This window comes from Passer domesticus, chromosome 28, assembly GCF_036417665.1.
Source record: "Passer domesticus isolate bPasDom1 chromosome 28, bPasDom1.hap1, whole genome shotgun sequence".
In the NCBI taxonomy this organism is placed as follows: Eukaryota; Metazoa; Chordata; class Aves; order Passeriformes; family Passeridae; genus Passer; species Passer domesticus.
This window is the reverse complement of record NC_087501.1, coordinates 2,729,267-2,757,208: the sequence shown is the minus strand read 5'-3', so window position 1 is coordinate 2,757,208 and position 27,942 is coordinate 2,729,267. Positions and strand designations below refer to the sequence as shown.

The 27,942-nt window shown below is 61.3% G+C and overlaps 1 protein-coding gene across 4 annotated transcripts; it reads right to left on the bottom strand.

Moving 5' to 3' along the window:
- Positions 1-760: 760 nt before the first annotated feature.
- Positions 761-27,496, bottom strand: FGFR1 (fibroblast growth factor receptor 1). Of its 4 annotated transcripts, none has more exons than XM_064400372.1 (18): positions 27,225-27,496; positions 21,360-21,556; positions 12,956-13,219; positions 12,184-12,267; positions 11,635-11,810; positions 10,098-10,221; positions 9,218-9,408; positions 7,172-7,316; positions 5,759-5,955; positions 4,753-4,898; positions 4,559-4,680; positions 4,336-4,446; positions 4,060-4,250; positions 3,833-3,955; positions 3,626-3,696; positions 3,239-3,376; positions 2,688-2,793; positions 761-2,600 (listed from the first exon to the last, which is right to left on the bottom strand). In XM_064400372.1, exons 2-18 carry the CDS (start codon positions 21,448-21,450, stop codon positions 2,424-2,426), a joined length of 2,457 nt encoding a protein of 818 aa, XP_064256442.1. In that variant the 5' UTR covers positions 21,451-21,556; positions 27,225-27,496; the 3' UTR covers positions 761-2,423. The 4 variants fall into 4 exon arrangements, with proteins under 4 accessions (XP_064256442.1, XP_064256441.1, XP_064256444.1 ...); XM_064400371.1 differs by having other exon boundaries at positions 5,753-5,955; positions 27,225-27,495; XM_064400374.1 differs by lacking the exon at positions 12,956-13,219.
- Positions 27,497-27,942: the final 446 nt, after the last annotated feature.

Genomic DNA, 27,942 nt, shown 5'->3' with positions numbered 1-27,942 from the left:
GCTGGGCTCCAGCATGCAGGCAGCCCATCCCATCAGCCTTTCTGCTGGGCACCAGCCAGGGCAGCACCCGGGAACCCTCCCTGCTGTGTCCCCATGTCCCCAGGAATGCAGCGGGCACCCAGCCCGGCAGGGAGCACCAGCAGCTCTGCTGCAGCTGCTCTGCTTATTATCATATTTAATTGCCCTCCTGGTAACCCCAGGAAATGAGCAGGAGACGGTGAGAGCTGCACTTTGGGATGATGTAAACACCAAGCCGGGCCCGGAGAGAGCTGTGATTTATGGAGCCCCCCAGCCCTGCCCCCCGCCCGGGCTGCCAGTTTAATCCAGCGCCGCAAATTCAACATAAATCACTTGATTAAAAGCTCTACTTAATTTAAAGGGGGCGGGCAGAGTGCAGCTGATCGATTTAATTTACACCGGGAAGCAGCAACAAGCAGATGCGTTTAAAAAGGCCGGTGAGGCTGCAGCTGCCTCGGTTTAACCATTTCATGGCTCTGGAGGGGCTGGCAGCCCCTCTCACCCTCCCTCCATGCACGGCCAGCCCCCTCCCACACCACTGCCCAGGCCCCGTGGGGTGCAGGGCGCTGGAACATTTTTATGGGAAGCGCTGGAGCCGTGAAAAACAGAATTCCCACAAAAATCCCACAAAATCCACAAAAAATGCCATCCCGGCTGCCCCCTGAGTGTCATCTTCCCAAAGTGCTGCCTGGGTGAGCCAGAGCCCCCTCCCCATCACCCCCCACCCAGGGACGGGCCAAGCGGCGGTTGAAGTCTTTAATAATTACAAGAATTCCAGATTCATTACAGAAGAGTTTACAACAAATAATATTTCTCCATACAAAGGCAAAATAAACTTCTTCAAGTAACAGCGGCCTGGCTCCCAGCGTCTCCACACCGGCGGCAGGGATTGGAGGGGAGGGGGGGGGGTTCAGGTGGCTCCTGCCCCAGCCAGCGAGCGCCCTGTCCGTCTGTCTGTCCAGAGCTGGGGCACGGCACAGCCTGGGGAGCACGGGCGGGCAGAGCTGGGGTGAGGTTGCCCCCCTGGTAAGGCACTGGCAGGCGCTGCCCGGGGAGCGGGGCTGGCACCGAGCGGGGCTGGAGCCCCCTGGCACCACTCCCACGGCCGGGCAGGGGTGGCAGCCCCTTCCCTCCCTGCCCAGGGCACCCCCAAAGCGGTGCCACGGGCACTGGGTGGCCCCAGCCCCGCTGGAGCCCTGTGGGGGGACACGGGGCCAGGGCAAGGCCAGGCACGTAATGACAACGGGTTCCCAAAAGGCATCGACACGTTATTATTATTGTTTAATACAACCCCATATAAAACTGAAGCAGCAGCAGCAATTCTTATCGAGGGACCTAAACTGAAATAGGTTTAGAACATAATTTAAAAAAATAAAAACAGCAAAAATAGCAAAATATATGACTTTTTTTTTTTTTTATATAGCAACTGATATCTACCAGCCACTAGTACCTTCCTACCAAACTGGTATATCTCTGGTAACAACCCTTTTTAAAAAGACATGTAAATATATATTCATATTTATACATATTTTTCGTTATGTACACGGGACTCTGGGTTTAGCACAGGTGGGTTCAGTCACCTCTGAGCAGTGCAGGGCTCCTGCCCTGGCTGTGCTGGGCCTGGCTCAGCAAAGCCCAGAGTGCTGCTCCTGTGGCCTGGGGGCATCCTGGGCACAGAGGGAGCCCCACACCACGAGGCTCTTGGCACGCTGAGGCTCCTGGCACACCAGTGAGGCTCCGGGCACACCAGTGAGGCTCTGGGCACACCACAAGGTTCCCAGCACACCACGAGGCTCCTGGCACACCAGTGAGAATCCTGGCACACCAGTGAGGCTTGTGGCACACCAGTGAGGTTCCCAGCACACCAGTGAGGCTTGTGGCACACCAGTGAGGCTCTGGGCACACCAGTGAGACTCCTGGCACACCAGTGAGGCTCCCGGCACACCAGAGAGGTTCCTGGCACGCCAAAGCTCCCAGAGTGCCAAGGCTCCCTCCTCGTGCAGCCAAAATGAGCCAGGTGCTGTTCCTGGCTCACCAGGCTCTCCGGGTGGCAGACCAGCCTGGCTCCCTGTGCCCGACCAGCATGTGCCACCCCAGGATGCCCGGCTGGCTCTTTGGCCATGCATTGCCCACGGGAGAGGATTTCAGCTCAGCCAGGTGGGAAGACTCACAGAACTGAGGGAAAAGAGGCTTAAAAACGAAAGGAGGAAAGGCCATGGAAACCCTTTGGGCTGTGGAGAGCTGACACGAGCGGCAGGAGAAGCTGGCAGGAGGTGGGTGGTTTTGGTTGGGTGAGATGCTACGGATGTCTCTGAACCCTTTCTGCAAACAGCTCAGCACAACCAGGCTGCGCAGGCAGCGTCCACGGGCACGGCGTGGCACGGCACAGCATGGCAGTGCCACCCTCAGTGTCGCTTCAGTCCACCATTGCTGTGCTGAGGGGGCAGCTTGGGAAGGCACGGCTCGTCCGGGAGCGGGTCGTGGGAGAACACAGAGTCCTCTCCTGAGGAGCAGGTGGAGCTGCGCGTGTCCGGGAAGCCGGGGGAATACTGATCCAGAGGCATGGACAGGTCCAGGTACTCCTGAGAGGGACAAAACCCCAGCCACGGGCTCAGGACGGGGCTGGGCAGCCCCCAGGGAGTGCCACACCCGCGTGCCAACTCTCCTACCTGGTTGGAGGTCATGGCCACGATCCTGTCCAGGTCTTCCACCAGCTGCTTGAAGGTGGGTCTCTGGGAGGGGACGGCGTGCCAGCAATCCCGCATCATCATGTACCTGCCAGGGCAGGGCCAGGCAGGGCTCAGCCAGGGGCAGGCGGCTGGGACCCCCGCCCACGGGAGCAGAGAAGCACCAGGAGTGTGTGCCCAGTGTCCCTGTGCCCAGGCTGGACCCACGGCCAGTGAGATGCTACTCCAGGGGCTGAGGGTGATCCCCCGTGTGCCAGGAAGGGAAACCCTCCCACCTGCCCTCAGGACCAAGGGAGGAGCATGGACACACGGACACTGTCTGGGCTGCTCCCTGTGCTGGGGTCACCCTGGGGTTCCCTCCTGTCCAAAGATGCTGATTTACTGCACACCTGGTTCTCCAGGGATGGGAACTGCTGCCACTGTAACTCCAAACATCTGCCTGCCACCCTCCATGCCCCAGCCCGCCTTCTGCACCCAGCAGTGGCACTCAGAGACTCCAAACCCCTCTTTCCCCATCCCAGCACCGCACTCACAGCTCGTTGGTGCAGTTGCTGGGCTTGTCCATCCTGTGACCTTCCTTCAGCAGCTTGAAGAGCTCCTCAACAGGCACACCGGGGTAGGGTGACCCACCCAGCGTGAAAATCTCCCAGAGCAGCACCCCGAAGGACCACCTGGGAACACAGGGCAGATGCTGGGGCACCGGGGTGCTGACACCCTGCTGGGCCCCAGTTTGGGTACGGTGAGAGGCTGGTTTGCTGGGAGGAACAACCACCCACAGCTTCGATTCACTTTGCAGGATAAATGAGTCCCAGCACCAAACACAATTTGGATTCAAAACATTTGGTTGGCTGACACCAATTGTAATTTCATTAAATCAAAGCCAATCCCATCCATGCAGCTCCCCAGCAGTCCCTACTCACACGTCACTCTGGTGGGTGTAGATTCTGTCAAAGAGAGCCTCGGGGGCCATCCACTTCACTGGCAGGCGACCCTGGGACACAAAACCCACAGTGGCTCCGTGGCTGTGAGGGAAGCTGGGGCAGGGGTGAGCCCTGCATGCCTGCAGTGGCATTCCCAGCACAGACAGGAGCCTCCCCACCCCGCAGAACCCCTGGCACACCACTCACATTTGTTGTCTTCTTGTAGTAATCGATGTGGTGGATGTCACGGGCCAGCCCAAAGTCAGCAATCTTCATCACGTTGTCCTCTGTCACCAGCACATTCCTGGCTGCCAGGTCCCTGTGGATGCACTGCCCGAGCACGGGGCTCTCAGCACCACGACGGGACAGGCAGGGAGGGAAGGGTGCGTGCCCCAGGCTCCCCACCCCACCACAGCCTCCTGGGAGCTCCTCACCTTCTTGGAGGCCAGGTACTCCATGCCCCGTGCCACCTGGTAGGCACAGGAGACCAGGTCCTTGAAGGAGAGCTGCTCCTCGGGCACTCGGGTGGGGTTGTAGCAGTACTCCATGCCCGGGGGCCGCCGTGCCTGCAGGTACTCCCGGAGGTTGCCCTTGCTGGCATATTCCACAATCACATAGAGGGGTCCTGAGGGGAAGGTGGCATGAGAGGCTGCAACGTGGAGCAGGGTGCTGTCCCAGGGGACCCCTCCTCCCCACTCGTGCACCCTCACCATCCTGCGTGCAGGCTCCCAGCAGGTTGATGATGTTCTTGTGCTTGCCAATCATCTTCATCATCTCCATCTCGGAGATGAGGTCAGACAAGTCCTTCTCCGTGGCGTCGGCTAAAGTGGGGAAGGCAGCACTCAGGGGGTGCCAGGCCGGGCTGCACACCGCAGACCCCAGCCAGGGCTGTGGCATCATGCCAGGAGCAGCACCCTTCTTGCTGCCACTTACACTTGAGCATCTTCACCGCCACCTTGGTCACGCGGTTGGGCTTGTCCTTGTCCAGGCCGATGGCTTCCGCCAGCACCACCTGCCCGAAGCACCCTTCTCCCAGAGGCTTGCCCAGGATCAGCCTGCAGGGAGAACACCCCGATGCAGCAGGGCAGCAGGCAGGTCCCAGCAGCAGCTGCCGGGGCTGGGCTCACCTGTCCCGGGGCAGCTCCCAGCGCGGGTCCTCGGGCAGCTCGTACTCGGAGACGCCGGCCAGCATGGGGGTGCCGCTGGAGGAGAGGCGCGAGGGCCGCACCAGCATCACGCCCGAGTTCATGGAGGAGCTGGAGTCGGCCGACACCTGCAGGGGGGCCGTGGGTTACCTTCACGCCGTGCCCAGCCCGCGCCTGGCTGCCCCCGGGGGGGAGATGGTGATGGGAGCCTCCGTGCCCGCCCTGCCCCGCGGTGCTGCTGCCCTCCGCGGAACTTTTAATCAATCTCCGTCACGCTGTAGCCCAAAATGCACAGCCTGGGAGCTCTCCCGTCCCCTCAGGGTGTCCCACGCTCTGCTCAAACCTTAAACTGTTGTAAATCCTCCTGGTTCTCCGTCAGGGAGGGACGAGGGGGAGCTGTGCAGCCCCCCTGTCGTTATGATATTTTATGAAAAATCCTTTTGCTAGGATTTTCTCCTGAGAAGCTGAGGAGCCTCAGGAAAGAAATGTAAACAATAACTATCTGTTGTTGTGGAATCTTTGATTGCTCCATGTGAGATGTTTTAATGACTAATCATGGTCTAGCTGTGTGGACTCTCTGAGAGTCACGAGCTTTTGTTATCCATTTTATTCCATTCTTTACCTTTCAAGCTTTCTGACAGATCCTTTCTCTCTATTCTTTTTAGTATAGTTTTAATATAGCATTTTCATATAATATAATATAATAATATAATAAATCAGCCTTTTGAAACATGGAATCAAGATTCTCATCTCTTCCCTCACCCTGGGACCCTCAAAACACAACCACACCCCCCACCCTGCTGACTGTGCTGCATCAGAGGCACAGCCTGGACAGTCCCCATCCCGTGCCTCAGGTGGGCACAGGTGGCACATGCAGCAGGGTGAGATGGTCCCGGCTCTTCCCATTCCTCCCCCACATCCCCTGGGAAAGGCTGGGCTCCAGCAGAGGCAGTAGGTGCAAACAAACCCCCTCTCTACTTTCTGTTACCTGTCTGCGCAGGGGGATGCTCTTGGCCAGCTTGTGCACGGCCAGCTGGCTGTTGAAGTCTGTCTTCTTGGTGGTGCTCTTCAGCTTGTAGATGATGATGGTCACCACCATGCAGGAGATGAGGAAGGCTCCGATGCAGTAGATGATGATCTCCAGGTAGAAGGGAGACGTCATCATGGCTGGGGTGTCTTCAATAGCTGGCTCGGCGTGAACAGGGGGTTTGTTAGCACCTGCCAGGCCCCAGGCAGTGGCACTGGGGAGCCCCTGGCTCGTCCCCAAGCTCAGTGGGGACCTCGGTGCAGCAGGGACTGGGGGCTGCCCCCCCACCCTTGCAGGGAAGGCGTGCAAGCAGCCCCCAGCTCATCATCCCCACGGCCAAGCAAGTGGAACTGGATCAACTGGGACAGGCATGAAGTGGGGGGACAGGGCCTGAGTCACCCCACAGGGATGTGGCCCCACAGGCACCTCTGGGGACAGCTGCTGTCCCTGTCTGTGTCCCAGCTGCTGTGCTCTGCCCACCCCTGGGAGCTCATCCCTCAGGATGTGGGGTCACCCCTGCACGATGGAATGGGGTGTCTGGGGCTCTGGGAGTCCAGGAATTACTGGTAATGACTGGGAAAGCTGGGAGCAGAGCAGCCAGCAGCACTCCAGTGGCAGTGACCGGCTGTGGGAGCCTGGGCTGGTGGGAGAAGGGACCCACAGCCCCTGCCTTGGTGGCTGAGGGGGTGTTGGAGCCATGACCAGCTTGGTGAATCCAGCAGGATGGGGCTGCCACTGCACCCTGTGCACCCCCAGCCTGACACCCCCAAAGAGCAGAGCCTCAGAGAGAGCTGTAAGAGGGAGCTGAAGATTCCTGCCCCACCTCTGAGCACACCCGGCTGACAAAGCAGTGGCTGATAACTGGGAAAGTTTTGGCTGGCAAGCAGCGAGCACACAGCACCCCAAAAGCTTTCCCACAGCTGTTATCAGGCTTTGGTCCGTGCATTGATACCGAGAGCAGCATCAATGGGGACGGGGCAGCCATCCCCACAGGGCAAGCACACACAGCCCCACACCACAGGGCAAGGCCAGGCCCTGGCAGGCAAGGGCAGCACTGCCAGCACCCCAAAACCCCCCCATGTCCCTCTGAACAGGCAGTGCTGGCCTGGCCTGGCCTGGCCTGGGGCTGTGGGACTGTCCTGCCCTGGTTAAGTTCTCCAGGTATGCATTGCCTGGGCCAGGGAGAGAGCAGGGGCAGACCCCAGCAGGGGTGGAGGGGGGCACAGAGCTGGGGGGCACTGCCCCATCTGCTCCAGCTGCAGGGCAGCCCTGCAGCACCCACGCTGACCCAGGGGACAAGGGCTGGGAAGTGCTCTCTCCCGGACCACAATGCATACTTTGGAAAGGAGGGAGGAAAGGAAAAGGAGTATATACCTTCGAGAACTGTCAACCATGCAGAGTGATGGGAGATCCCAATAGAATTACCCGCCAAACATGTATACTCCCCAGCATCCTCAAATGAGACATTCCTTAAGTGAAGGACTTCCATTTCTTTGTCTGTCGTGTTAACGCCAGCCGTCTGGAAGGAAAAATGGAAGCAAAAAAACGGAGAAGCAAACGACATGAGATCTTCTGGGAGGAGGCCAGAGAGGAGGGAGAGCCCAGTCTCATTTGCCAGACCCCCGGGGAGCAGACAGAGACCACTGCAGACCTGCCAGAGAGACCCTGGGGATGAGCGCTCATCCCGGCGGAGCGAGGGGGACGCTGTTAAACCCTCCACCAAACGGAGTGTCCTGCCCATCCGAGCATGCTGCCGATGGGCTCATGGAGAAATCACCCGGGCACAGCTGGCTGGCTCACTGACAGGGACAGGACAGACACGAGAGGGTGGTGGCAGGATCTTTGGGTTGACCTCAGAGTCACTTTTTCCCAGCCTGGTGGCTGAAGAAAGCGTTGGGTTCTTCAGCTCGTGTTCACAAGGTTATTTATTATCTATTATCTAAAATATTTTCTCTCAGACCTGCAGAGGTCTGCTCTGCAGGTCTGTCAAGACTGCCCTGAGGCAGTGCTATCTCTTTATATTAAAAACTACGTGTACTTTATTTACAATTATTTCCCAATACCTATCACCTATGTTAGACTGTCTACTTCTACTCTAAACCAATCTAAAAACGCCACCATCACCAAGAAGATGGAGGCTAGAAAGAAGGAAGGAGGACAGGGAATGCCCAAATTCCTCCATCTTGGGACTCCAAACCCTCATTCTAAAAATCCCAAAATTCAACTTTTCACCCTGAGACAACTACTATTATGCTTCTTAAACTTTTGTGACTTGTAATTCTTCATACAAGGTTGGTAATTTGCTCCATGGGTTAAGATGGAAATCCCAAGAGTCTTTGGCTTCCTGCCAGGATCTCCAAGCCCCCAGCAGGGGCACAAGCCATCCAGGGCACCCAGAGGGATGTCCTGGGTTCTGACAGCAGGAGGGCAGCACACACAGGGCATGCAGCACCGTGCCTGGACTCTCCTGATGGCAGCACCCTCAGACACCCAGGTTCACTGGTGGCAGCTACCTGGGCTGCTCTGGTGTCTGCGTGGTGGGGAGGGCAGCACACAGGACAGACAGCAGGACACAGCAGGGACACACACACACACAGAGCACAGCGCCCTGCCGGGTATTTTTCCATGGTTGTTGCACCAGAAACAGCAGAAACAAGAGAGCCCAGAGTTTTGTCTTCCACCGCCAGGCATTCTTCGGGTTACCTGTGGCCAGGGGCCTGGTGACTGTGAGCCACGCAGACTGGTTGGCCTCGCCAATATAATTGGAAACCTTACAAACATACTCCCCGCTCTCCGCCTCTGTCACATTATACAGGGTCAGCACCTCCGCATCAGAGCTATTAATCCCCGAGTGCTGGAACAGACCAACAACACGCAGTCACACGGATGGGCTCGGGAACCACAGCGCCCTGAGGGCTGGCACCCGCTCTGCCAGCGCGGGGGCTGCTCCCCCCACGCCCACGGGGGGGTCACAGGAGGAAGGAGCAGGCAGGGATGGGGGTGTAACTCTGCTCCCGCTGCTTCCCAGCTGGGATGGCTGCGTGGAGTCACAGAACGGGCTGGAAGGGATCCTCAAAACCCAGTCTGAGCTCCTGCCACAGGAGGGATGTGGCCAGCTGAGTGGGTGCAGAGGGAGCTGCTCTCCCTGGGGTGATCCAGGGCTCAGCTCCCAGCCCCAGCGCTGTGTTCATTTCCTGGACAGCCCACCCAGCCCCGTGTGGGTGCCCTCAGGGCACTGCAGAGCCAGCACACAGCTGGCACACACAGCCCTCCCTGCCCACCAGCCTGGTGATGGCTCTGGGCTCCAGCTCCCCCAGGCCAGTGGTGCCCAGCCCCAGGGGACTCTTGTGGCTGCCCTGCTCCTGCTCCAGGCCCAGGGAAGCTGGGCTGTGGCTGGGAGCACCCAGAGCGTGGCTTTACCTTCAGGATCTGCACGTAGGGCAGGTTGTCGGGGCCGATCTTGCTGCCGTTGACCTCAATGTGCTTCAGCCACTGGATGTGGGGCTGAGGGTCGCTGTAGACCTTGCAGACAAACTCCACGTTGCTGCCCAGGGCCACTGTCTTGTTGGCAGGCAGCCCTGCCTGCAGGATGGGCCGGTGCGGGGAGCGCTCTGCGGGACCAGGGCATGGGGCACCTTACAACAGGTGCCCATCTGGGGTGCACCCTGAGGTGGGCACCAGTGCAACCAGCATAGCATTGGTGTCCCCATCCCCAGAGCCTGCCTGCAGTGGGGTGACAGCATGCAGGATGGGGGGCAGTGAAACCCCGCTGTGGGGAGAGGGACATCAGCACCTATTGGGCAGGGTCAGAGGTCAGACAAACCTATGGAGGGTCCTGGCTGTTAACAAAGTGGCTGCCACCGTGGTGAGTCAGCATTAACAAACCCCTTTGTTCACCTCGCTGACTGTTCCCTTCAGTTTGCTCAGTGTAATCAAATTAAATCACATTTTTAATGGTTCATTTACTGGCATTTAGAGCAGCTCCACATGTGGAACTGCTCAGACCAGCCTTCCCAGCTGGGAATTATGGCTAATAAGGCGATTAGAAAAACTTTCTGTCCGGCCTATGAAATTATTTTCACCACAATTAAAAACTCCCAGACCAGGGTGGGGCGAAACTCTCTCTGCCTGCTGTGCTGCAGAGGTGCACACCAGGGCAGGAGGCTGGGGGGTGGGAGATGGCCACAGGGATGGTGGACAAGCCCCAACCCACCCATCCCCACAGGCTGCAGCAGCCCCTGCTGCCTGGGAAGGCTGAGGGGGAGGAGGGTGTGGGGTGAGCCCCAGCCCCTGCACTCACCCACGACATCCAGCTGGTAGGTGTGGTTGATGCTGCCGTACTTGTTCTCCACGATGCAGGTGTAGTTGCCCTTATCAGATGGCACCACCGAGTCCATGATGATGCTCCAGGTTGCCTGGCGGACCTGGGGGCAGGGGGAGCACAGAGCCAGTTATGTACAGCCCCCACGAGCCCCAGGCCCTGCTCATCTCAGAGCTGCTCCAACCCCTGGCACGGGCAGGACATAAATCTCCCTTTGAGGTCACCTTTCTCTTCCCTGCAGAGGGGCTGTAATTGCTCCCAGCTGTCCCAGGAGGGACAGGAGCCATGGAGTGGCTCTGTGCTGAGCAGCAGATGTTGGCCAAGCACCATGGGCCTGCCTGGTGTGGGGGGACACCCCTCCCTGGTGGCCCCTGCATGTGCAGGGACCAGACCAGCATTGCTCCTCCTGCAAGAGCTGCCTCCCTGGCTGGCCCTGGCCAGTGGGCAGCTGCAGCCTGGTGTCCTGCACCCAGGGCACTCTTTGGACCCACTGCATCTCCTCTGGGAGAGTCTCAGTGGCTCTGCTGGAAGAGCAGTGCCCAGGGCCCTCTGCAAAAGCCAGCCCTGTCACTGCCAGCTCCAGCTGTGCCTCCTCATGGCAAACCCTCCTCGAGCCCAGCTGGAGACTGGCTATTTCCACAGTCCTGCATTTCAGCCCTGCTGGCTAGCTGGGCCACTGTGCTGTCACAGCCCCTGTCCTCCCCACCCATGAGCCATGTCCTGGGGGAGCCTGTGTCCCTCCAGGACACACAGCACAGAGCTGGCAGCTGTGACCTGGCTGCACTCCTGCTGCTGCCCCAGGCTCCTGGCAGGAGCCCTGGCATGCAGGGCCACGCTTGTGGCATGTGCCTCAGTGGTGGTGGTGGCCCCACAGCCCCCAGGGCTCCTGCTAAGATGCTCCCACAGGGCTCTGAGCCCCAGACAGCCTCCAAAAACAGAGAGATGGCAAAATGGGGACAGTGCTGCCTTCCTGCCTGCCTGCTGCTCATCCCCTCCCCTGGGGAGAAACGGAACTCGGGGATGCTGGTCTGGAGCTGTGAGAAGGGGAAAGCCAAGCTGCCACCCCACCCAGGTGCCACCTGCAGCCTGGCTCTGCTGTGGGTGCTGGGGAAGCAGCACCCAGCTCCTCCCCAGCTCAGGGAGCCAACGTGGGCCCCAAACACGGCCTGGAGCACCCCCACCAAGCACTGCCAGGCACGGAGGGGCTCCTCCAGCCCCAGGGATGCCCAGACCCCCCTCCTTGCCCGGGCCCCTGTCCTCGGCGGGGGGATTAGGAGGAGCTGGCTCCTCGGCACAAGCCCCCTCCCCCAGGGCTGAGCTGGTACAAACATGACCCAGAAGCAGGTCACTCCCAAGCAGCAATGTCACAGGGGCCCATCTGCCCTGCTGGGGTGACGTGCATGGGGGCTCGGTGCCTCTCCAGCCGCAGAGCCCTGTCCCAGTGCTGCCCCTCCCCAGGAGCCCCCCGCCCTGCATGCACAGAGCTGGGGGCTGTCCCCCAGTGCCCCAGCCTCACCTTGTACCCCCCGATGCGGTGGTCAGGCTTGAATTCTTTGCCGTTCTTCAGCCAGCGCAGGGTGGGGTTGGGTGTCCCGCTCGATGGACATTTGAATTTCACTGTTTTGGCAGCGGGGACAGCGTGGAGCTTCTTCTCCATCTTCTCGGGATAGGTCCAGTAGGGAGCGATGGCCTCTGGGGAGCAGAGGGAGGGCTCAGCACGGCCAGACCCAGCAGCCTCCTGCTCCCAGAGCAACCCAAGGATGCCCAGACAGGAATCAGGAGAGATGCCAGCAGCCAAGGCCAGCTAAAGCAGGCAGGGGAGCTCTGGGACATGGGGCATTACCCACGAGACACAGCAGCCCCTTCCCTGTGGGGTGGATGCACAGCAGTGACCCCACTGCAGCCGTGCTGCCACAGCCCTGCTCTGACCCAGCTGCTCCACCTCTCCCCACTGTGCCCTCGCCACTGCCACGTGCCCTGGGCTGCTTGCCCAGCCCCTGGGTGATGCCTGTGTGTGCCCAGCCTCCCCCTGCCCGGCCACAGGGCAAGCCCAGCTGGCACGTACGGTTCGGCTTGGTGTTATCCGCCTCCTTCTCCTCCGACGAGGAATCATCTTCATCATCATCATCCTCTGCAGAGGGGAGGGCGTCTGCAAGAGAGGCAAGGGCCCTGCTGAGTACCTGTGTGTGAGGGGAGCTTTGTGGCTGGCGGGGCTGGAGCACGGTGGGTGGGTGCGGGGGGCTGTGCCCGGTGAGGTGGGAGGGCAGGGTGCTGCTGGTGCCTGGCAGGAACGTGGGGATCCAGGGAAATATTCCACACAATCCCCAGCACAGCCAGGGCTGGCAGCCCACCATTCCAGTGCCTGCAGCCACTGTGAAGAGATTTGCTGTCAGAGGTGACACCAGAGCTCCTCATTCCACATCTGGTGCCACCAACACCCCTGGGGTGGCAGCCAAGACCTGTGAGCACAGACATTCGAGCATTCCTCCCTCTCCAGCCTCACACTCCATCCACACCACTGCAAACCACAGCTCCCACCCAGCACATGCCCCTTTTGGGGCAGCCCTGCAGCCCCCCACCCCTCAGATAAAAACGAGATGATTTCTGCCTGCTTCTCCCTGCGCTGAGCGCCCACAAAAGCCGCAGCACCGCACTGGAAACTCTTCTGGGCACCTGCAAGGTGCAGGTCAGCCCTGAACTCACTGTGCATGACCAGGTGTGTGCAGGGGCCTGCAGGGTTCTGCAGGGGTGTGCAGAGGTGTGCAGAGGTGAGCACAGGCAGCCTGCTCCTCGCTTCACAGCCCGGCCCCGCGGCTGCCCCGCTTGCTGCTACAAACCTGAGACGTTGACGGAGAAGTAGGTGGTCTCGCTCCCCGAGGGGCTGTTGGTCATGCAGGCATAGAGCCCCGAGTCCTGGGGCACCACGTCCCTGAGCTCCACCTCGTCGCCGGTGATGCGCGTGCGGTTGTTCTCGGCCAGCTGGGCGCCGTTGCGCACCCAGTTGATGCTCTGCACGTCATCCCGCAGCCGGCAGCGCAGCTGGAGGAGCTCGCCGGGGTGGGCCGAGTACGACTCCACTTCGATTTTTGCTTTGGGCACAGCTGGAGGAGTTAGGGGAGGGAGGAAGAGAAAAATAAAAGGAGAAAAGGAATAGAGACCAAAGAAAAATCATGCTGCTGCTGCTGCTGCTGCCTGGTTAATGAGGCGACATGCACTGCTGGGATGTTCCCACTGCTGGGATGTTCCCACTGCTGGGACATTCCCACTGCTGGGACATTCCCACTGCTGGAACATTCCCACTGCTGGGACATTCCCACTGCTGGGACATTCCCACTGCTGGGACATTCCCACTGCTAGGATGCTCCCAGTGCTGGGACATTCCCACTGCTGGGATATTCCCATTGCTGGGATATTCTGCTGTTGGGATGTTCCCACTGCTGGGATATTCCCACTGCTAGGATGCTCCCATTTCTGGGATGCTCCCACTGCTGGGATGTTCCCACTGCTGGGATATTCCCACTGCTGGGATGTTCCCACTGCTGGGATATTCCCACTGCTAGGATGCTCCCATTTCTGGGATGCTCCCACTGCTGGGATGTTCCCACTGCTGGGATGTTCCCACTGCTGGGATGTTCCCACTGCTGGGATGCTCCCACTGCTGGGACATTCTGCTGCTGGGATGTTCCCACTGCTGGGACAGTCCCACTGCTGGGATGTTCCCATTGCTGGAACATTCCCACTCCTGGGATATTCCCACTGCTGGGACATTCCCACTGCTGGGATGTTCCCACTGCTGGGATGCTCCCACTGTAGCACCAGGGTCCCCAGCACCCAGGGGACAGAGCCCACAGCAGCAGCAGAGCAGAGCAGAGGCTGCGAGCTCCCCAAGCAGCACCGAGTGCTTCCCTCTGCAGCAGCACCTGCCTGGAGCCCAGGCAGCCCCACAGCAAGCTGGACCAGAGCTGTCCTGGAAAAAAGGAAAGATGAATTCCTTGTCAACCCCATTTCCTCGCTGGGTGCCCTTTTCAGCTCTTAATGAGCATGACAGGGCAGGGGATTCCCAACAGGGAGAAACAGGCACCAGTGACACCTCAGTGCTGCTGCATGGCAGGATCCAGCCTGTGCCAGAAGCACCCCAATCCCTGCATGGCTCTGCCACCTCGCAGGGCTCTGGGGATCCCTACCACCACAAGCGGGCAGCCAGCAAAGCACGCCAGGGTCCCCATGCCACCAGGACCCCCACCCTGGTTAGAGCAGGGCACGGCAGGGGTGAAAGGGCAGGACAGCAGGCAGGGAGCAGGGGGGACAGGTGAGCCCAGGGAGCTCTGGCCAGGCAGGCCACGGCGTTCCCATCCGCAGCATCCGGGCAGGGGAGCTGAGCTCCCCGAGGCGACGCTGGTGTGAGCAGCACAAAGATCCTTCCTCTCCATCCTGCTGTGACACAATCCCATCTCTGCCAGCCCTGAAGTGGCTGGGCTCTGTCCTCGAGTCCTGCCCTCCACGGTGGGTGGTGCAGCTCTCCTGGTGCCAGCCTTGGGGAAGATGCTGCGTTTCAAATCAAATTTCTTCAAATTCCACAGCCCACAGAAAGGTCCAGGCAGCTGCAGCTCTGCAGAGGCTCCCTGTGATGATGTGAGTGGATGCAGTGTGATCATCTAGACTGAGCACTACAGGTTGGTGGGCACAGCTCCAGAGCCCAACTCTTCAGGCAGGCACCCCTTGACCTCTGCCTCCTCCCTGATGTGTGTCTGGTTGTTCCTGGCCAGCTGGATGCCATTGGGATGCTGTGGGAGCAGCACGAAGGGGCACAGGGCACTGCTGCAGATGCTCCTCTCAGGGGCTGGAAAATCCCAATCCACGCAGCAGAACCAGCCAGGAGATGTTCAAGCTTCAGCTGATCTGCAGCTCGAGGGCTGAGCACCCCAGGATTTCTGAGCACCCAAAGAGCCAGAAAGAACAACCTCTGCTCCCTGCCCATGTGCCCTGAGCAGCACCGAGCAGCTCGCCCTGAGCCAGTGCAGGGTGGCACAGGGTCTCTGCTGGCACAAAATGCCCCACAGAGGAGCCAGGGCATGCAGGCAGCACAGGGCCAGGACCAGCAGCGAGGCCTCACTCCTCCCTGCTCCCCACAGCCACTCTGTACAGCCAAAAATGAAACCTCAGCCCTCCAGAACTGATTCACCGCACCGTGACCTGCACTTCACTTTCTGGCCACTTCTCTTTGCCTTGGACTGATGAGAAGCTTCATGGGAAAAACATTCATGAGCAGCTCCAGAGTTTCTCCTCTTTCTTTTGCTCAGCACTTGAAGGAAAACAGCAGAATTCCCTTTCCCCAGTTGCTGTAATACCAGCGCCAGGGCTCCAGTTCATCCGTGAGACGTTCCAAAACATTTTAAGTGGAAGGAGAAGACTGATGGGAGCTCCTTTGGTGGTGGGGAAGGGTCTTGCTTTGCAATCCTGTTTTCCCCTGGTTTTCTCCCACAGGACGGGCACTTCTCACAGCTCTGGTTTGTGTTCCAAGCGATCAGTCACAGGCATCTCCAAAGGCTCTCAAAGCAGCAGTGACATCCCATCCTGTCCCCCTGAACCCCCGGGGCTGGGCAACATCCCATCCTCCTGCCCTCCTCACACAGAGCAAGGCCAGTGGGCAACAAACAGCCACAAACCCCAAACCAGCACGAGTCCAGTGCTGCAGCCATAGCTGCTCTTATCTGGCTCCCAGCTCTGCCCCCTCCCAAGCATCAGCAAACTTCCCTATGGAACAGAATAACCCTGCAGGGAAACTGGGGTGGTCACAGCTCCCAGCCTGGAGCTCCACCAGCACCCCACACCTGAGCACTGTCAGGAGGTGTCCTGGGGATGGAAAAGGCCTTTGGAGCAGGGGAAGGCTCAGGACACCCCAGCCTGATGCCAGGGCTTGAGGAGGCAGCATTCCAGGTTCAGGAGTGTCCCTTCCCAATGGCCACAGGTCCTTGGGAACGCCGTGGAAGTGCCACTGCTCCTTCAGACCCTTGGGCGTGGGGCCAGATCCCCTCTCAAAGCTTCCAGCCCCACTGAGCCAGGGGCTGGTTTGCACCAGCAGCACGACTGGGGCATGGAGGTGCCGAGGTGATGGGCAGAGAGGGGAGCAGAGGGCACGTGGGGCTGCCCTTGGTCACCCATGGCACTCCTCTGGCACTTGGGATAAGGTGGAAAACGTGGCCTGGTGGGAATGGCCTGAGCAGGAATTCACAGGCTAATGAGCATGGCCAGGCTTGCTCAGCCTCTCAGAGGGACTGGCATGGCACAGATGGCACCGGGGGCACTGGGAGCTGCTGGTGTGAGCCGTGGCACTGGTGTGGCCTCCACTTTGGTTAATGATTGCTGGTCTCATTAGCCTGCTACCTCCCTGTCTCACGTCCCCCTCTGCTTTCCTGTACCTTAAAGCACAGCCCCACGGCAGACCCCCACAGCAGAGCCATGGGCACAAGCCAGGCCCTCAGGGGCACCTCTCCAGAGGTTCCTCAGCCAGACCAACACCTGGCTCTCCTCCCCGAGGCTCTGGCTGCTCCCAGCACTGCACAAAGGTCAGTCAGTGGAGTCCTCACCTCAGCTGGGAGCAGCGGGGCTGGTCACAGCCCCTTTGAGCAAACAGGGAGCAGAGCACAGGAACAGCAGCCCTGTCCATCCCAGGGGACAGGGGAGCCCCAAGGGGCAGCTCCAGCCCACGGTGCCTCCGTGAGCACCCCCAGAAGCTGCACGGCGCCGTGGCGGGGGCAGCTCGTGTGGGTTTATTACTTTATTCCAGCTTTGAAATGGAACTGAGTCCAGGGGCCAGATGGAGAGTGTCACCAAGTGCATACAACTGTCACCAGCTCCTCGGGGACAGCAGGGACGGGGACAGGGACAGCAGGGACGAGGACAGCAGGGACGGGGACACGGGGCAGCCCTGCAGCAGGGCTCACCGTGCCCCCCAGGCTGGGCACACACCGCGGGGAGCCCGGGCTGCACCCTGCAAGCACAGAAAGCCACAGGCCGTGCCGATGGTGGCGATGGCAATAAAGGGGCCAACAAAGCGGCGCGGGGACAATGCGGGCGGGGGGCGCGGAGCCGCAGGCGCCGGTTGCCCTGGAGACCCCAGCGGGGCTTTCCGAAGGTATTTCCTGAAGAAAAAGCACACACATGCCCGGCAGCCCCACTAATCCCAACAGGAAGCGCTCACCGCGACGTGGGGATTGGCTTCTTTTTGATTTGAACAGCTCCTGGCCCCGCCGTGCCCCCCCAGGCCGGGCTGTGCCGGGGGGCACGGCCCGAGCTGCAGCATCCGTGCGTGTTCCTGCACGCAGGGAAAGGCTGCAGCGGGGCGATGCCAGCAGATGAGCATCACAAGGCACTCAGGGCACCCCCAGCGGGGCGATGCCAGCAGATGAGCATCACAAGGCACTCAGGGCACCCCCAGCTCCTCCTGCCCGAGCCAGCCCGGCTGCTCCCTCCGCAGGGAGAAGGGATTTATGTCCCGCTCCAGGCTCTCCCGCTCTCCCAGCCTGCACCGCAAATGAAGCAGCACTTAATTAACAGGCGCGTTGGGAGTTTAAAAAGCTGCCAGGATAAACCCACCCCTTCCCCCCGGCCCTGCTCACAGCACTGGAGGCAGCAGCTCGGGGCACAGACCCCTCTCCATCGGCTCCCCCCGGCCATGGGACACACGGGGGTCACAAGAGTGACCCCAACCCGCAGATTTTGGCTGGCTTTGCCCATCCTGGCTCACTGCTGGAAGCCAGTGCCCGTTCCTGTGCCCACCTCCCTCCTGCACACATGGGGGGCTCCCCACTCGGGGACCCTCCTGCTCCCCCCGGGGCAGCTCCACAGCCCAGGCTCTGGCAGAGCACAACTCTTATTTCTTTTTTTTTTGGTTTTTTTTTGCTCCTCAATTAAGGGCTGGAGTGACAGCATCCGAGTGGAAAGGCGGGAGGAGGGAACAATGCCGGCCCGGCAGGCTGGGAGGGGACGGTGGCGATGCCCTGGGGGACACAGCCGGCACCGGGCAGCTGAGCAGAGGGGTCTGGGGGTGCTGCTGGGCCCCCCGAGCTCCGGGAACACTCCTGGGCTGCTGCCATCAACAGCAGAAGAGCAGGAGGCTGCAGGCTTGGCAGGGAATCGCTGGGCTGCTTGCGGGGCTCCAGCAAGGAGTCAGCCACTCCAAATGGGATCCCCTGGGCTCCCCGAGGCACTGGGGGGACACACCTAGAGCTGCAAGAACAAGGAGGGACTGGGCACAGGGAAATGGGGAGGGGGACACAGCCGAGGGTCAGGGTCAGCAGTGGGGACAAGACAAAAACCCTCGTGGGCTCCCCCAAACTGAGCACATTGCCTGCCCCGAGTGTTGGCTCCTGCAGGGTCCAGAGCAAGACCCCCTGGACGAGCTGGGGACAACAAAGCCCCGGGAGCCAGAGCCCCTGCTGGCCCTGCAGATGGCCGGGGGGGGGTTAAGCCTGTGGCCAGCTGGGCAGCCAGCAGCCTGGGAAATGGGGCAGCCCCCAGCCCCATGGGGAGCGGGCTGCAGCCCACCCCTGTGTGCTTTGGGGTGCAAACACACCCACCTGGGGAGTATCTGCTGCACTGGGGCAGTTTGGGGTGCGGGGTGTCCCAAAACCAGCTGCCCAAGGCAGGACCCCCCTGCCCCAGGACAATCTGCAGGGCCAGGGCAGCCCCCCTACGAGGAGATGCCTGAGCAGCGGCTGGGACAATGGCAGACAAGGAGAGAGGGGGGAAAAAAAAACCTTGGCAATTTTCTGCAGGTTTCTATTTAACCTGGAGACAAAGAGCGGCTTTGTGCGAGGGAGGGACAGAGGCTGCGCATGGAAATTTCTTGGCTTTTCCCCTTAACCAGGGTTTTTTCACCACCTCCAAATTTAGGTAACTATAAAATGCAGTAAATGCCTGTTAATGTTTTATTTGCTCCGGGTTTTTTTGGTACTGGGAGGGAGCCCCTGACGAGCAGAGCTCCCAAACTCCCTCCCACACCACAGGGAGAGGGGGGCCAGAGCTGAACCCCCCTCCACGTGAGGCCAGGCCGCTGGCCGGCCGCGGGGGATTACTCCTCCCTGAGAAGGGAGCTTAGCTGCCTCAGAACCGGGAGTAAACTGAAACCCCATAAACATGCAGAACAAAGTCCGGGAAAGCTGCTGCCTCCACCACCGAGGGACTGAGCATGGTGCTGCTGCCCCCGGGGTGATGGGGGATGCTCCTGAGCCATGGGGGAACACAGAGACCTTGCCCCCCAGGCCACCATGGCCCTCAGCACGGCAGCTGAACCCCATCCACACCCCTGGGGACCCCAAAACCCCTGGGGCTGGGTCGGAGCCTGCCCCCGAGAGATGCTGGTGGCTCAGCCCTGGCTGCAGGTCCTGGCCCAGCACTGGCTCTTCCCATCCCACATGTCCTGCTGGGAACATTTTGTTCCCACCAGTCGGCTCTGGAGCCAAGGGACGGATCCTGCCCCAGCCGGGCTCCTGCTGTGGCACTAATTGGGCCGCCCTGGTGAGAACCGTGTCGGGAAACGTTTCCAGAGGTTATTGTTAGCCCTGGCATGAGGCTGGCGAGGAACCAGCTCCCTCCTCTCCAACCTCTCCTCCTCCACTGCCACCGCCTGACGCGGCTCCCAAACCCTCCGGGAGCTGCAGGGCTCCTCGTGCACCCCAAAATTCACCTGTGAATTTTGAAATTCATCAGCTCCCCTCAGCCTGAACACCCCAACTCTTTCCTCAGCACCACAGCCGGGGTTGGGGCTGCAGGTGGTGCTCTCCTGGCAGCACAGAGCCATCCTTACCCCAAACACTGCCAGGAAACCTCTTCCAGGAAGAGCAACCTCCCGAGAAAAACATGTTTACCACTGTCAACCGCATTGTTTACAGATGCGGGGAGCAGGCACGCCAGTGGAAAAATCTCAGCAATGGTCGCTGTGAGTGAAGCTCTGCCCGGAGCTGCAGCTCCCCGGGGACCACGCGTGGCTCAGGGTGTCTCCTGGGGTGTCACCTCACAGGGTGTGACCTGTCACCAGGGTACCTGCTGCTCCAGTCAGAGGAGCAGCCAAGGGCATCACCCTGGCATGTCCCCCGGGGGCTGGTGCAGCTGCAGAGGGGTCACTTGGTGGCTGCCAGCTCCCACCCCGAGCCCGAGGGGACCCCAGGGCACCTCACAGCGCCGTGCCCATGCTGGCCACACCGGCAATCTGCCTCTCAGGGCTCTGCTGGGAGGAAGGGGGAAGGGGGAGCGAGTCTTAAAAAGCAGAGCAGTGCCCACAGACCAGACATTCTTGGGTAATTAGAACCAAAAGGAGCGAGTCGAAGTGCCGCTGCCGGCTCTGGTTATTCTCTGCCTCGCCGAGGGCCAAGGCTCCGAGGCGCCGGCGCGGGGCTCTCTGCCAGGGCCGGCTCTGCCCAGGGCCAGCCGACCCACTTGGCCCATCCCTGCGCCTTGGGGTGCCCCCACACTGCAGAGCTGAGCCAGGAGCACGCCCCGGGCCACTGCCACCAGCCCTGCTCCCGGGGGACAGCAGCGATAACAAGGGAGGGGATGTCCTGGTGAGGGACTGCACTCCCCAGCCCCACGGAGCAGAGATTTGGACTGCACAAATCACACGAGCCAGCCCCAGCTTTGAGCCCCCGCCTTGGGCACTCCCAGCTGGGAGCAGCACCGGAGCATCCCGAGGGTTTCTGCAGGGTGCACTCATCCCCAGCACTGCCAGCTGGCAAAAGCTGAACCAGCACCCTGCGCCCAAACCTTCACCCCACTATGAGCCCAGGGTCACCCCAGTGGGGCCAGCAGGGTGGGAGCAGCCTCACACACACCCCAGGCTACAGATCATCACAGGGGTGACAGTGTGATCACACAGAGTGACCCCAGCAGGGGACACATCCCCACTCTCCTCCAAACCAAGGCGTCAGGGTTTGCCGCAATTTTTCTCCAGGCAAAATGTCCCCAAGCAAAATGTCCCCAGGCAAAATGTCCCCAGGCACTGCTGGAGCCACACACCCACTTTTGTGCCCACACAAACCACTCTGGGAACAACACGTGCCATGTCCCCAGAGGCACCAACTCCCAAGGCAGCCGGGTGACACCACAGGTGGCACTGGGGACGTGCTGGTGGCCCCACAGCTGGAGCACACGCCAGCCTCTGTCTCTGCTGCAGGGAAGAGCAGCTCGTGTGGCCCAGGAGGAGCACAAAGGACAAAGGAGTGGGGGCACAGGCCATGCTCTTACCTTGCTCGGGCAGGGTGGGGGCCGGCCGGGCAGCGGAGAGCGCGGCTGCGACCAGCACAGCCCAAAGGAAGAGGCACCGCCAGGTCCACATCCCACTGCTGCGGCTACTGCTCGGCGACTGGGCCCCGCAACTGCCACTCCATGGGGGCCCCGGGCGGGCACAGGGGGGTCTCCGCAGGGCTGGCAGCCCCTACAAGCTGTGAAGGAGGAAAGCAGAGTCAGGAAGAGCCAGCTCCCCCACATCCCACCATCCAGCTGCCATCACAGGCGATGTTTGTCCCGCATCCAGCCCGGACAGCAGGACGTCCCTGGGTCAAGGGGTGTCCCCAAACTTCGGTGGCATGTCTCCACAGACCCCCTCAGCGGCCTGACACGAGCTGGCACTGACTGGCAGGGTTATGTTTCCCTGTGTAAAAGCGCTGATGTGTCAAGAGAGAAACCGCTGGCGAAGCAGAACCGAATGCAGAAAGATTTGGTGAGAGAAACATTAACACCAGTTAAAGAAAGGGAGATTCCTGCTCTCCTCTTCCTGCACTTTGTCAGGTGTTGCTAACCAATGGCTTCACTGAGGGAAATCCCTTATCCAGAGCAGAGTCTCATGTTGTCTGTGCCACCCCTAGCACAGCAGCTCTCACTGCAAACTCCAGCCCCCGCCGTTCCCTATAGGATCCATAGGGCACACAGCAGGCACCCCCTTGGAGAGGCCTTCCTGGAGCCAGAGGGTCAGCCAGCTGCAGCCCATCTCCTTCCACCAACAGCTGTTTTTGAAGTGGCTGTGTGGGGAGAAATCCCCCGGCATCCAGGGCCAGCTCTGCAACTCGCTCTCGTCCCTGCCAGCTCTCACGCTGGGCTCTCCAGCCCACCCATCCCCTCAGGTCCCCATCCTTTTCCAGGGGACTGCTCCGTGCAGGGCAGCTCCAGAGCTGGGTTCTGACACAGGGCAGCCCAGCAGAGCCTGACCGTGCCTCAGGGTGCTGCGAGGGCGTGCCCTGCATGGCCTTCATTCCTCCTTCCCTCTCACCATCCCTCCTTCTCTCCATGCCAGGAGCATGGAGCTCTTCCAAGACACGTTCCAGGGGGACGCCGGAGCCCGAACCCAGCCGCCCCCGGCCAACTGCTCCGAGCCGTGCGGATGGGAACGAGCCCCTGTGCTCCACCCCCGCGCCACATCTGCACCTCGGCAGCAGCCTGGGACTCGGTCCCGACGCTGGCCACGGCTGATGGTCCCGCCGGGCTCTGCCGAGGAGATCCTGCCCAGCCATTGCACAACGCGCGCGGCCCCGGCCAGGGCGCCGCTGGCAGCGGGAGCGCTGGGACAGCGACCAGGACGTGGACAACACCATCCCACAAACCCTTCCTGAGGCACCTCCCGGGGTACAGCTGTGCCTCCAGGCCCCTCAGCCCCTGCCCAGCATCCCAAGCTCACCGGGCTGCTGTCCCCCACGCCGCGTGCTGCGCTGTCCCCGACCTGCCGCGGGAACAGGCGCTTCCCTTCGCCGAAAGGCGTCAGGCTGATGTACACACTGCTAAAAACAGTGAGTAATGATCGTAGTGAGTAATAAACTGCTACTCATCCTCCCCACGCACTCGGTCCACGGAGCTCCGGCCTCTCCTGCTCCAGTGTGAGACCCTGTGCTCCCTGTGCCCTGGTTTTTCACCAGGGATGGGCTGAGCAGCCACGAGCCCCAAAGGGCTTAGATCCTCTGCACCCAAAGGAAGCCCAGCTGGGGTGTAGTTGTGAGGTCTCCAGCTGCCTCCTTCCTGCCCAACTGCTCTGGCTGGCACAGGAATATTTGGGACCCAAACTATTGACACAAGGAGTCGGGCAGGGAAAAGGGCACCCGGCAAACACTGGTGTTATCTCCAACACCAGCGCTCCCAGGCACTGGGTAGTGCTTGGAAATAGTTATTGAATGTTCGGGATTTATCAGGGTTTGGAAAGGGGAGGCAGAATTCTTTGAGGGGGGTGGGAAAAAAAAAAGTCTTTGGTATTTCTGGAAATTATTTTCTGTCTCTCAGTGGCTTTGTTTATCGACAGCACATGCTCCCCGGAACATGCCCTAATGCGGAGCGTCTGCGTGGGCCTCCCGAGCCGGCCCCGCGCCGAGGGGAGGGATGGAGGGATGGAGGAGAGCCCAGTGCCTCCAGTTCCTGAAAAATGAGTCAGTGCTGGCTCGCACACAGCAGAGCCCTTCTCCAGATACACCTCGGAGCGGGTGCCTTCCAGCTGATTCAGGGGCTTGACAGCAGGATATTTCCATGGCGTAGGGATGGCTCGGCAGCACAGAGCTGTCCCGTGGCTCAGAGGGTCACTGGGAAGGAGGAAGGGAGGAACAGAAGGAAGGGTGCCAGGATCCAGCAAGAACACACAGGGATGGTCAGCTTCCCAGGGCAGTGAGGGAGGGTGCAGCAGCCACAGCTTTGCTGGAGGGCAGCAGGACTGGGATGAATCCTGCCTGCTCCTCCTGGACAGGTTCAGCTGCACTGAGGGAATCTCAGTGCTCAGAGATGCTGAAGAGGCAGCACAGACCTCTTCCTCCTTCCCAAGGGAAAAGGGGAGGCTGGGGAACCCCAAGACACCTGCCCTCATGACTCCTTGGTGTCCACACGGGAAGGAGGCAAGGAAGTGGGGAGAGTGCTCCTACCTGTGCAAACAACAGCATGGCTCTTTTCCGTGTTTGTACAGCTTTTATATAAATCCCAACAGGAAACCATTTGCTCTGGAGGATGGCAGCTTGGGCAGGGTGGGTCTCTGCTCCTGCCAGGCGCTGGGCACCATCCCCACTCCCCGTGGCCCCAGCACACTGCAATTTACTGCTCCGGGGTGGATTCAAACAACTAAAAACAGAAGCAGCTAGAGAGGAGCCAGGGCTAAGTGCCCCTCGGAGACCTGCCTCCAAAACTGCAATTACAACCAGCCATTACACCCACGGAGCTATTTCGGAGTGGTGATGGACAACCCTGTGCCCATCCATGCACCCTCCAGGGGCACACACTCCCTGTGTGCCAGGAAAGATGTTCTCACACTGCCTTTGCACAGCAGTGTGTGCACGAGGAGCCTTGTGCAACCTGTTCCCCACCATCCTCAGGGACCCTGAGGGCTGCACTTTCACTCCTTGCATCTCCCACAGCCCTGAGTCACGGGGCTGAGCTGTCCCAGGGACGTGGCACAGACAGGACCTTCCCACTTGCACAGCAGATGCACCTCATGGTTCTGAGCTGAGTGGCTCCGAGTGGGGAAGCCCCTTCCTGTCCTGTCCATCTCTGGAATGCGTCTGAGGTGCCTGGAATGCATCTGAGGTGCCCAACACAGGAGCTGGTGCTGGAGCAGGGTGCCCAGCCAGGGCTGGAGCCCTGCAATGCTGTGACATCTGCAGGGCAGCCCCACTCTGATCCCTGGGTGCTGGATGTGAGGGGCTGGCTGCTGCCATGGGCTCGCTGGGGCTGGGGGCTCTGGTTCCCTTCCTCTGCCTCCCTGCTGGGGCACAGATGCCCCAGGCATTCACCACGTCAGAATGTCCGGGCTGCCTTGGCACCAGCAGCCAGCGGGTAGGACAGCGGGCAGGAGAAGAACAGGGACAGGCCAAATCCAACAGGGAGAAGAGCCTGAGCTCGACTCCTGGGTCTGCACAGCATCAGGAGCCTGAGGTGGCAGGCTGTGCCCAACCAGGCACAGGCCCTGTCCCTCAGGAGGAGGTGGTGACTGCCAGCAGCCCACCCTGCCTGGCACAAACACCCCCCAGCTCCAAAGCACATGAAAAGAGACTCCTTTCCCTCTGAGGCACAACAGAAGCAGCCCTCCAGCTGTCCTTGGGGAAGAAGGACATGCCAAAGGCACAATCTGTGGGCGGCAGGAGCGAAGCCTTTCCCTTGCCCATTGCTCCGTGCCCCAACCTGTGGCTCGGGTCAAGAACCAAGTATTTGCTGAAATAAAAAGCAAACACAACTGCACATGGAACTGTAGGGAAAAAGTGTAATGCTTAAAGCAGACACATGCTTGGAAAAATAAATATCCAACTGTGCAGCATAAAGAGTATGTTAACCCTTCCCAGCTGGCTGCCAGGACTTAGGGCTACCAGGGGCACCTCCAGAACTGAGCTGTGGGCAGGTATCCAGTGCTGGGACACGGGGCAGGAGGGACAGGGAAAGGCTCAGCCTCACCTACAGCTCTCCATAAAACCATCGCAGTTCTAGAAGCATCCTCACACTGAGGGATCCCTCCCTACCTGAAGACTTGATTCTCAGATCTACAGAACAACCACCAAAAAATCTATACTGGGCTGGTCGCCCTGAGGAGACTGGTTAAGGACAGGGACACTGGGACACGATCAGTCTGCCATCCCAGGCAGGGACAGAGACCCAGCTTGGGAGGGAGCTGGATGGGGTTTTCACTGCACTGCACTCCTCCAAGGAAAGCTGTCAGGAGGGGAAGGACACACATTTGCCATCATGCCCACCAGCAGAAGATCCCCAAAGGGACAGCAAGTTGGATTTTCAGGGTGGGATGAGCATCTGCCAGTGGCCCCTTCCAGCAGCCAGGACTTGGGGGAGGGAACAATAGGGCCCCTGGCTCAGGTTATGTTTTTAGGTGGGTAAATACAGAGGGAGCTCCAGCCCACCTCTGGCAGTGACCCTTCCCGCACAGCCAGGGCAGGCACCTCGTGTGCAGAGCAGCCCAGACGAGGCTCCCGCCGGCTCCTCCAGCCCGGCACCACTCGTGCCTGCACCCCGCCGGGGGCAGCGGCGATTTATTTTAATCCCCTCGGAGCAACACAAGGAAAAGGCAGCAGTGCATGCCAGCCAGCACAGGGATTAAGGGAGGAAGTGCTCCTGAGTGGGGAAGATGGCTGCTGGCCAGAGCAGGGGGCTGCAGGGCCCGCGCTCCTGCGGCGAGCCCGGGCAGCGCGGGGGGGCTCTCCCTGTGCTGGCATCCAGCTGGTGGGCACCCCGAGAGCCCGGCCGAGCAAACCACCGCCTCCACCTGCGCACAGCCCCCCCAGCCTGCCCCTGGCCAGCGCCCAGCCCGACCTGCTGTTCACTGAACCGCTCTCGGGTTTAAACATTGCCGGGCAGGGAACTCAGCACCCCGGGCACAGAGGGGGCGGCGGGGCAGCTCCTCGGCGTCACGGACCGAGGCCAGAGCCACCTCCACGTCTCCCGGCCGCAGAACCCACAAAAACCACAACTAAATCCCTGTGCAACAATCCCTCCGGGCGGCACCGCAGCGGCGCGGCGGTCACCGCCATCGCAGGTGTCGCCGCCGCCTCCCCGCGCTCCCCGCACCTCAGCAGCGGCTCCGGGAGGATGCGGCGGCTCCCGGAGCCCCAAAGGGAGGCACACAAAGGGAGGCAGCAGCCCCGGGACGGCGTTATTCCAGCGCCTCCGCTCCCGCTGACCGCCCCGGGAGCCCAAAACTGAACCACCAAATCCAGCTCCTTCTCCATTTTTGTTCTAGAAGCCGCAGGGCTCCCGCTCAGGTACTTTTTGGGAATGAGGGGCCAGGCAGCGGCTCGGAAAACGAGCCCCGATTCCCGCCAGGCTGCCCCGCGGCCGGGAGGGGTTCCGGGCTCGGGACGGCGGGGGCGGCCCCAGTCTCGGTTCGGCCGATGGACGGGGTCGGACCCGCCGCCTTCCCAAACCGCTGCGCCCCGAGAACGGCCCGGGGGCCCCCGACCCCCGCACACCCCCAGGTCCCTCCAGGCGGAGCCCCCCCGGCGCCGGTACCGCCGCCCCTTCGGGGCAACGCGGCGCACCTGGGGGGGGTTCGGCCGCCACCGAGCCCCCGGGCCAGCCCCGCGGAGCACAAAGCGACGGCCCGCGGTGCCGGTGCCGCCCCCCCCGCGCCGAGCGGCGGCCGTTACTCACCGGAGCCCCGCGGGCGGCGGCGGCGGCGCGGTGCCGCCGCTCCCGGGAACAATGGAGGGGAGCCCCGGCCGGGGCGAGAGGCGCAGCCCCGCCGCCGCCGCGCTCACAGCGGCCGCCCCATGGCAGCCCCGGTGCGGCCCGGCCGGCGGAGGCGGCGGGAGGCGCTCCCGGAGGCGCTGCCGGACGCGCTCCCGAAGGCGCGGCCGCCCCGACGCCGCCGCTGCCGCTGCGCGCCCGCCGCGTCCCGCCGAGCGCCCGCCGCCGCCGAACTGAGCCGCTCCCGCACCGCCCCGCCGGCAGCCGCGACTCCTCCTCCGCCTTCCCCCTCCTCCTCCTCCTCCTCAGCGGCCTGATGGGGCTTGTAGTCACAGCCGGACCGCCCCCCACCTGCGGACCCTGGTGGCCGTGGCGTTCCGGACGTGCCCCGGGGTTTTGCGGGGGGTGGGCGCCCCGAAGGCAGCGCGGGGGTGCTGGCCGTGGTGCTCCCCTCACCTCTGCACCCTTGCCCTGTGGGTCTTGGTGGCAGGAGGGGAGTCTCAGCCCCCGTGGGTACGGGCTGGGGCGAGGGGCCTGCCTGCACCCCCCGTTACCCCGTGCAACACCCGGTCTGGAGGCAGCAGGGAGCCCCAGCCAGCCCCTCTGCAGAGCAAAGCCCAGGGCAGATGTCTAAAGAGTCCCAAAGCATCAGCCCCAGGTCCTTACTAGGAGCCACCACTGC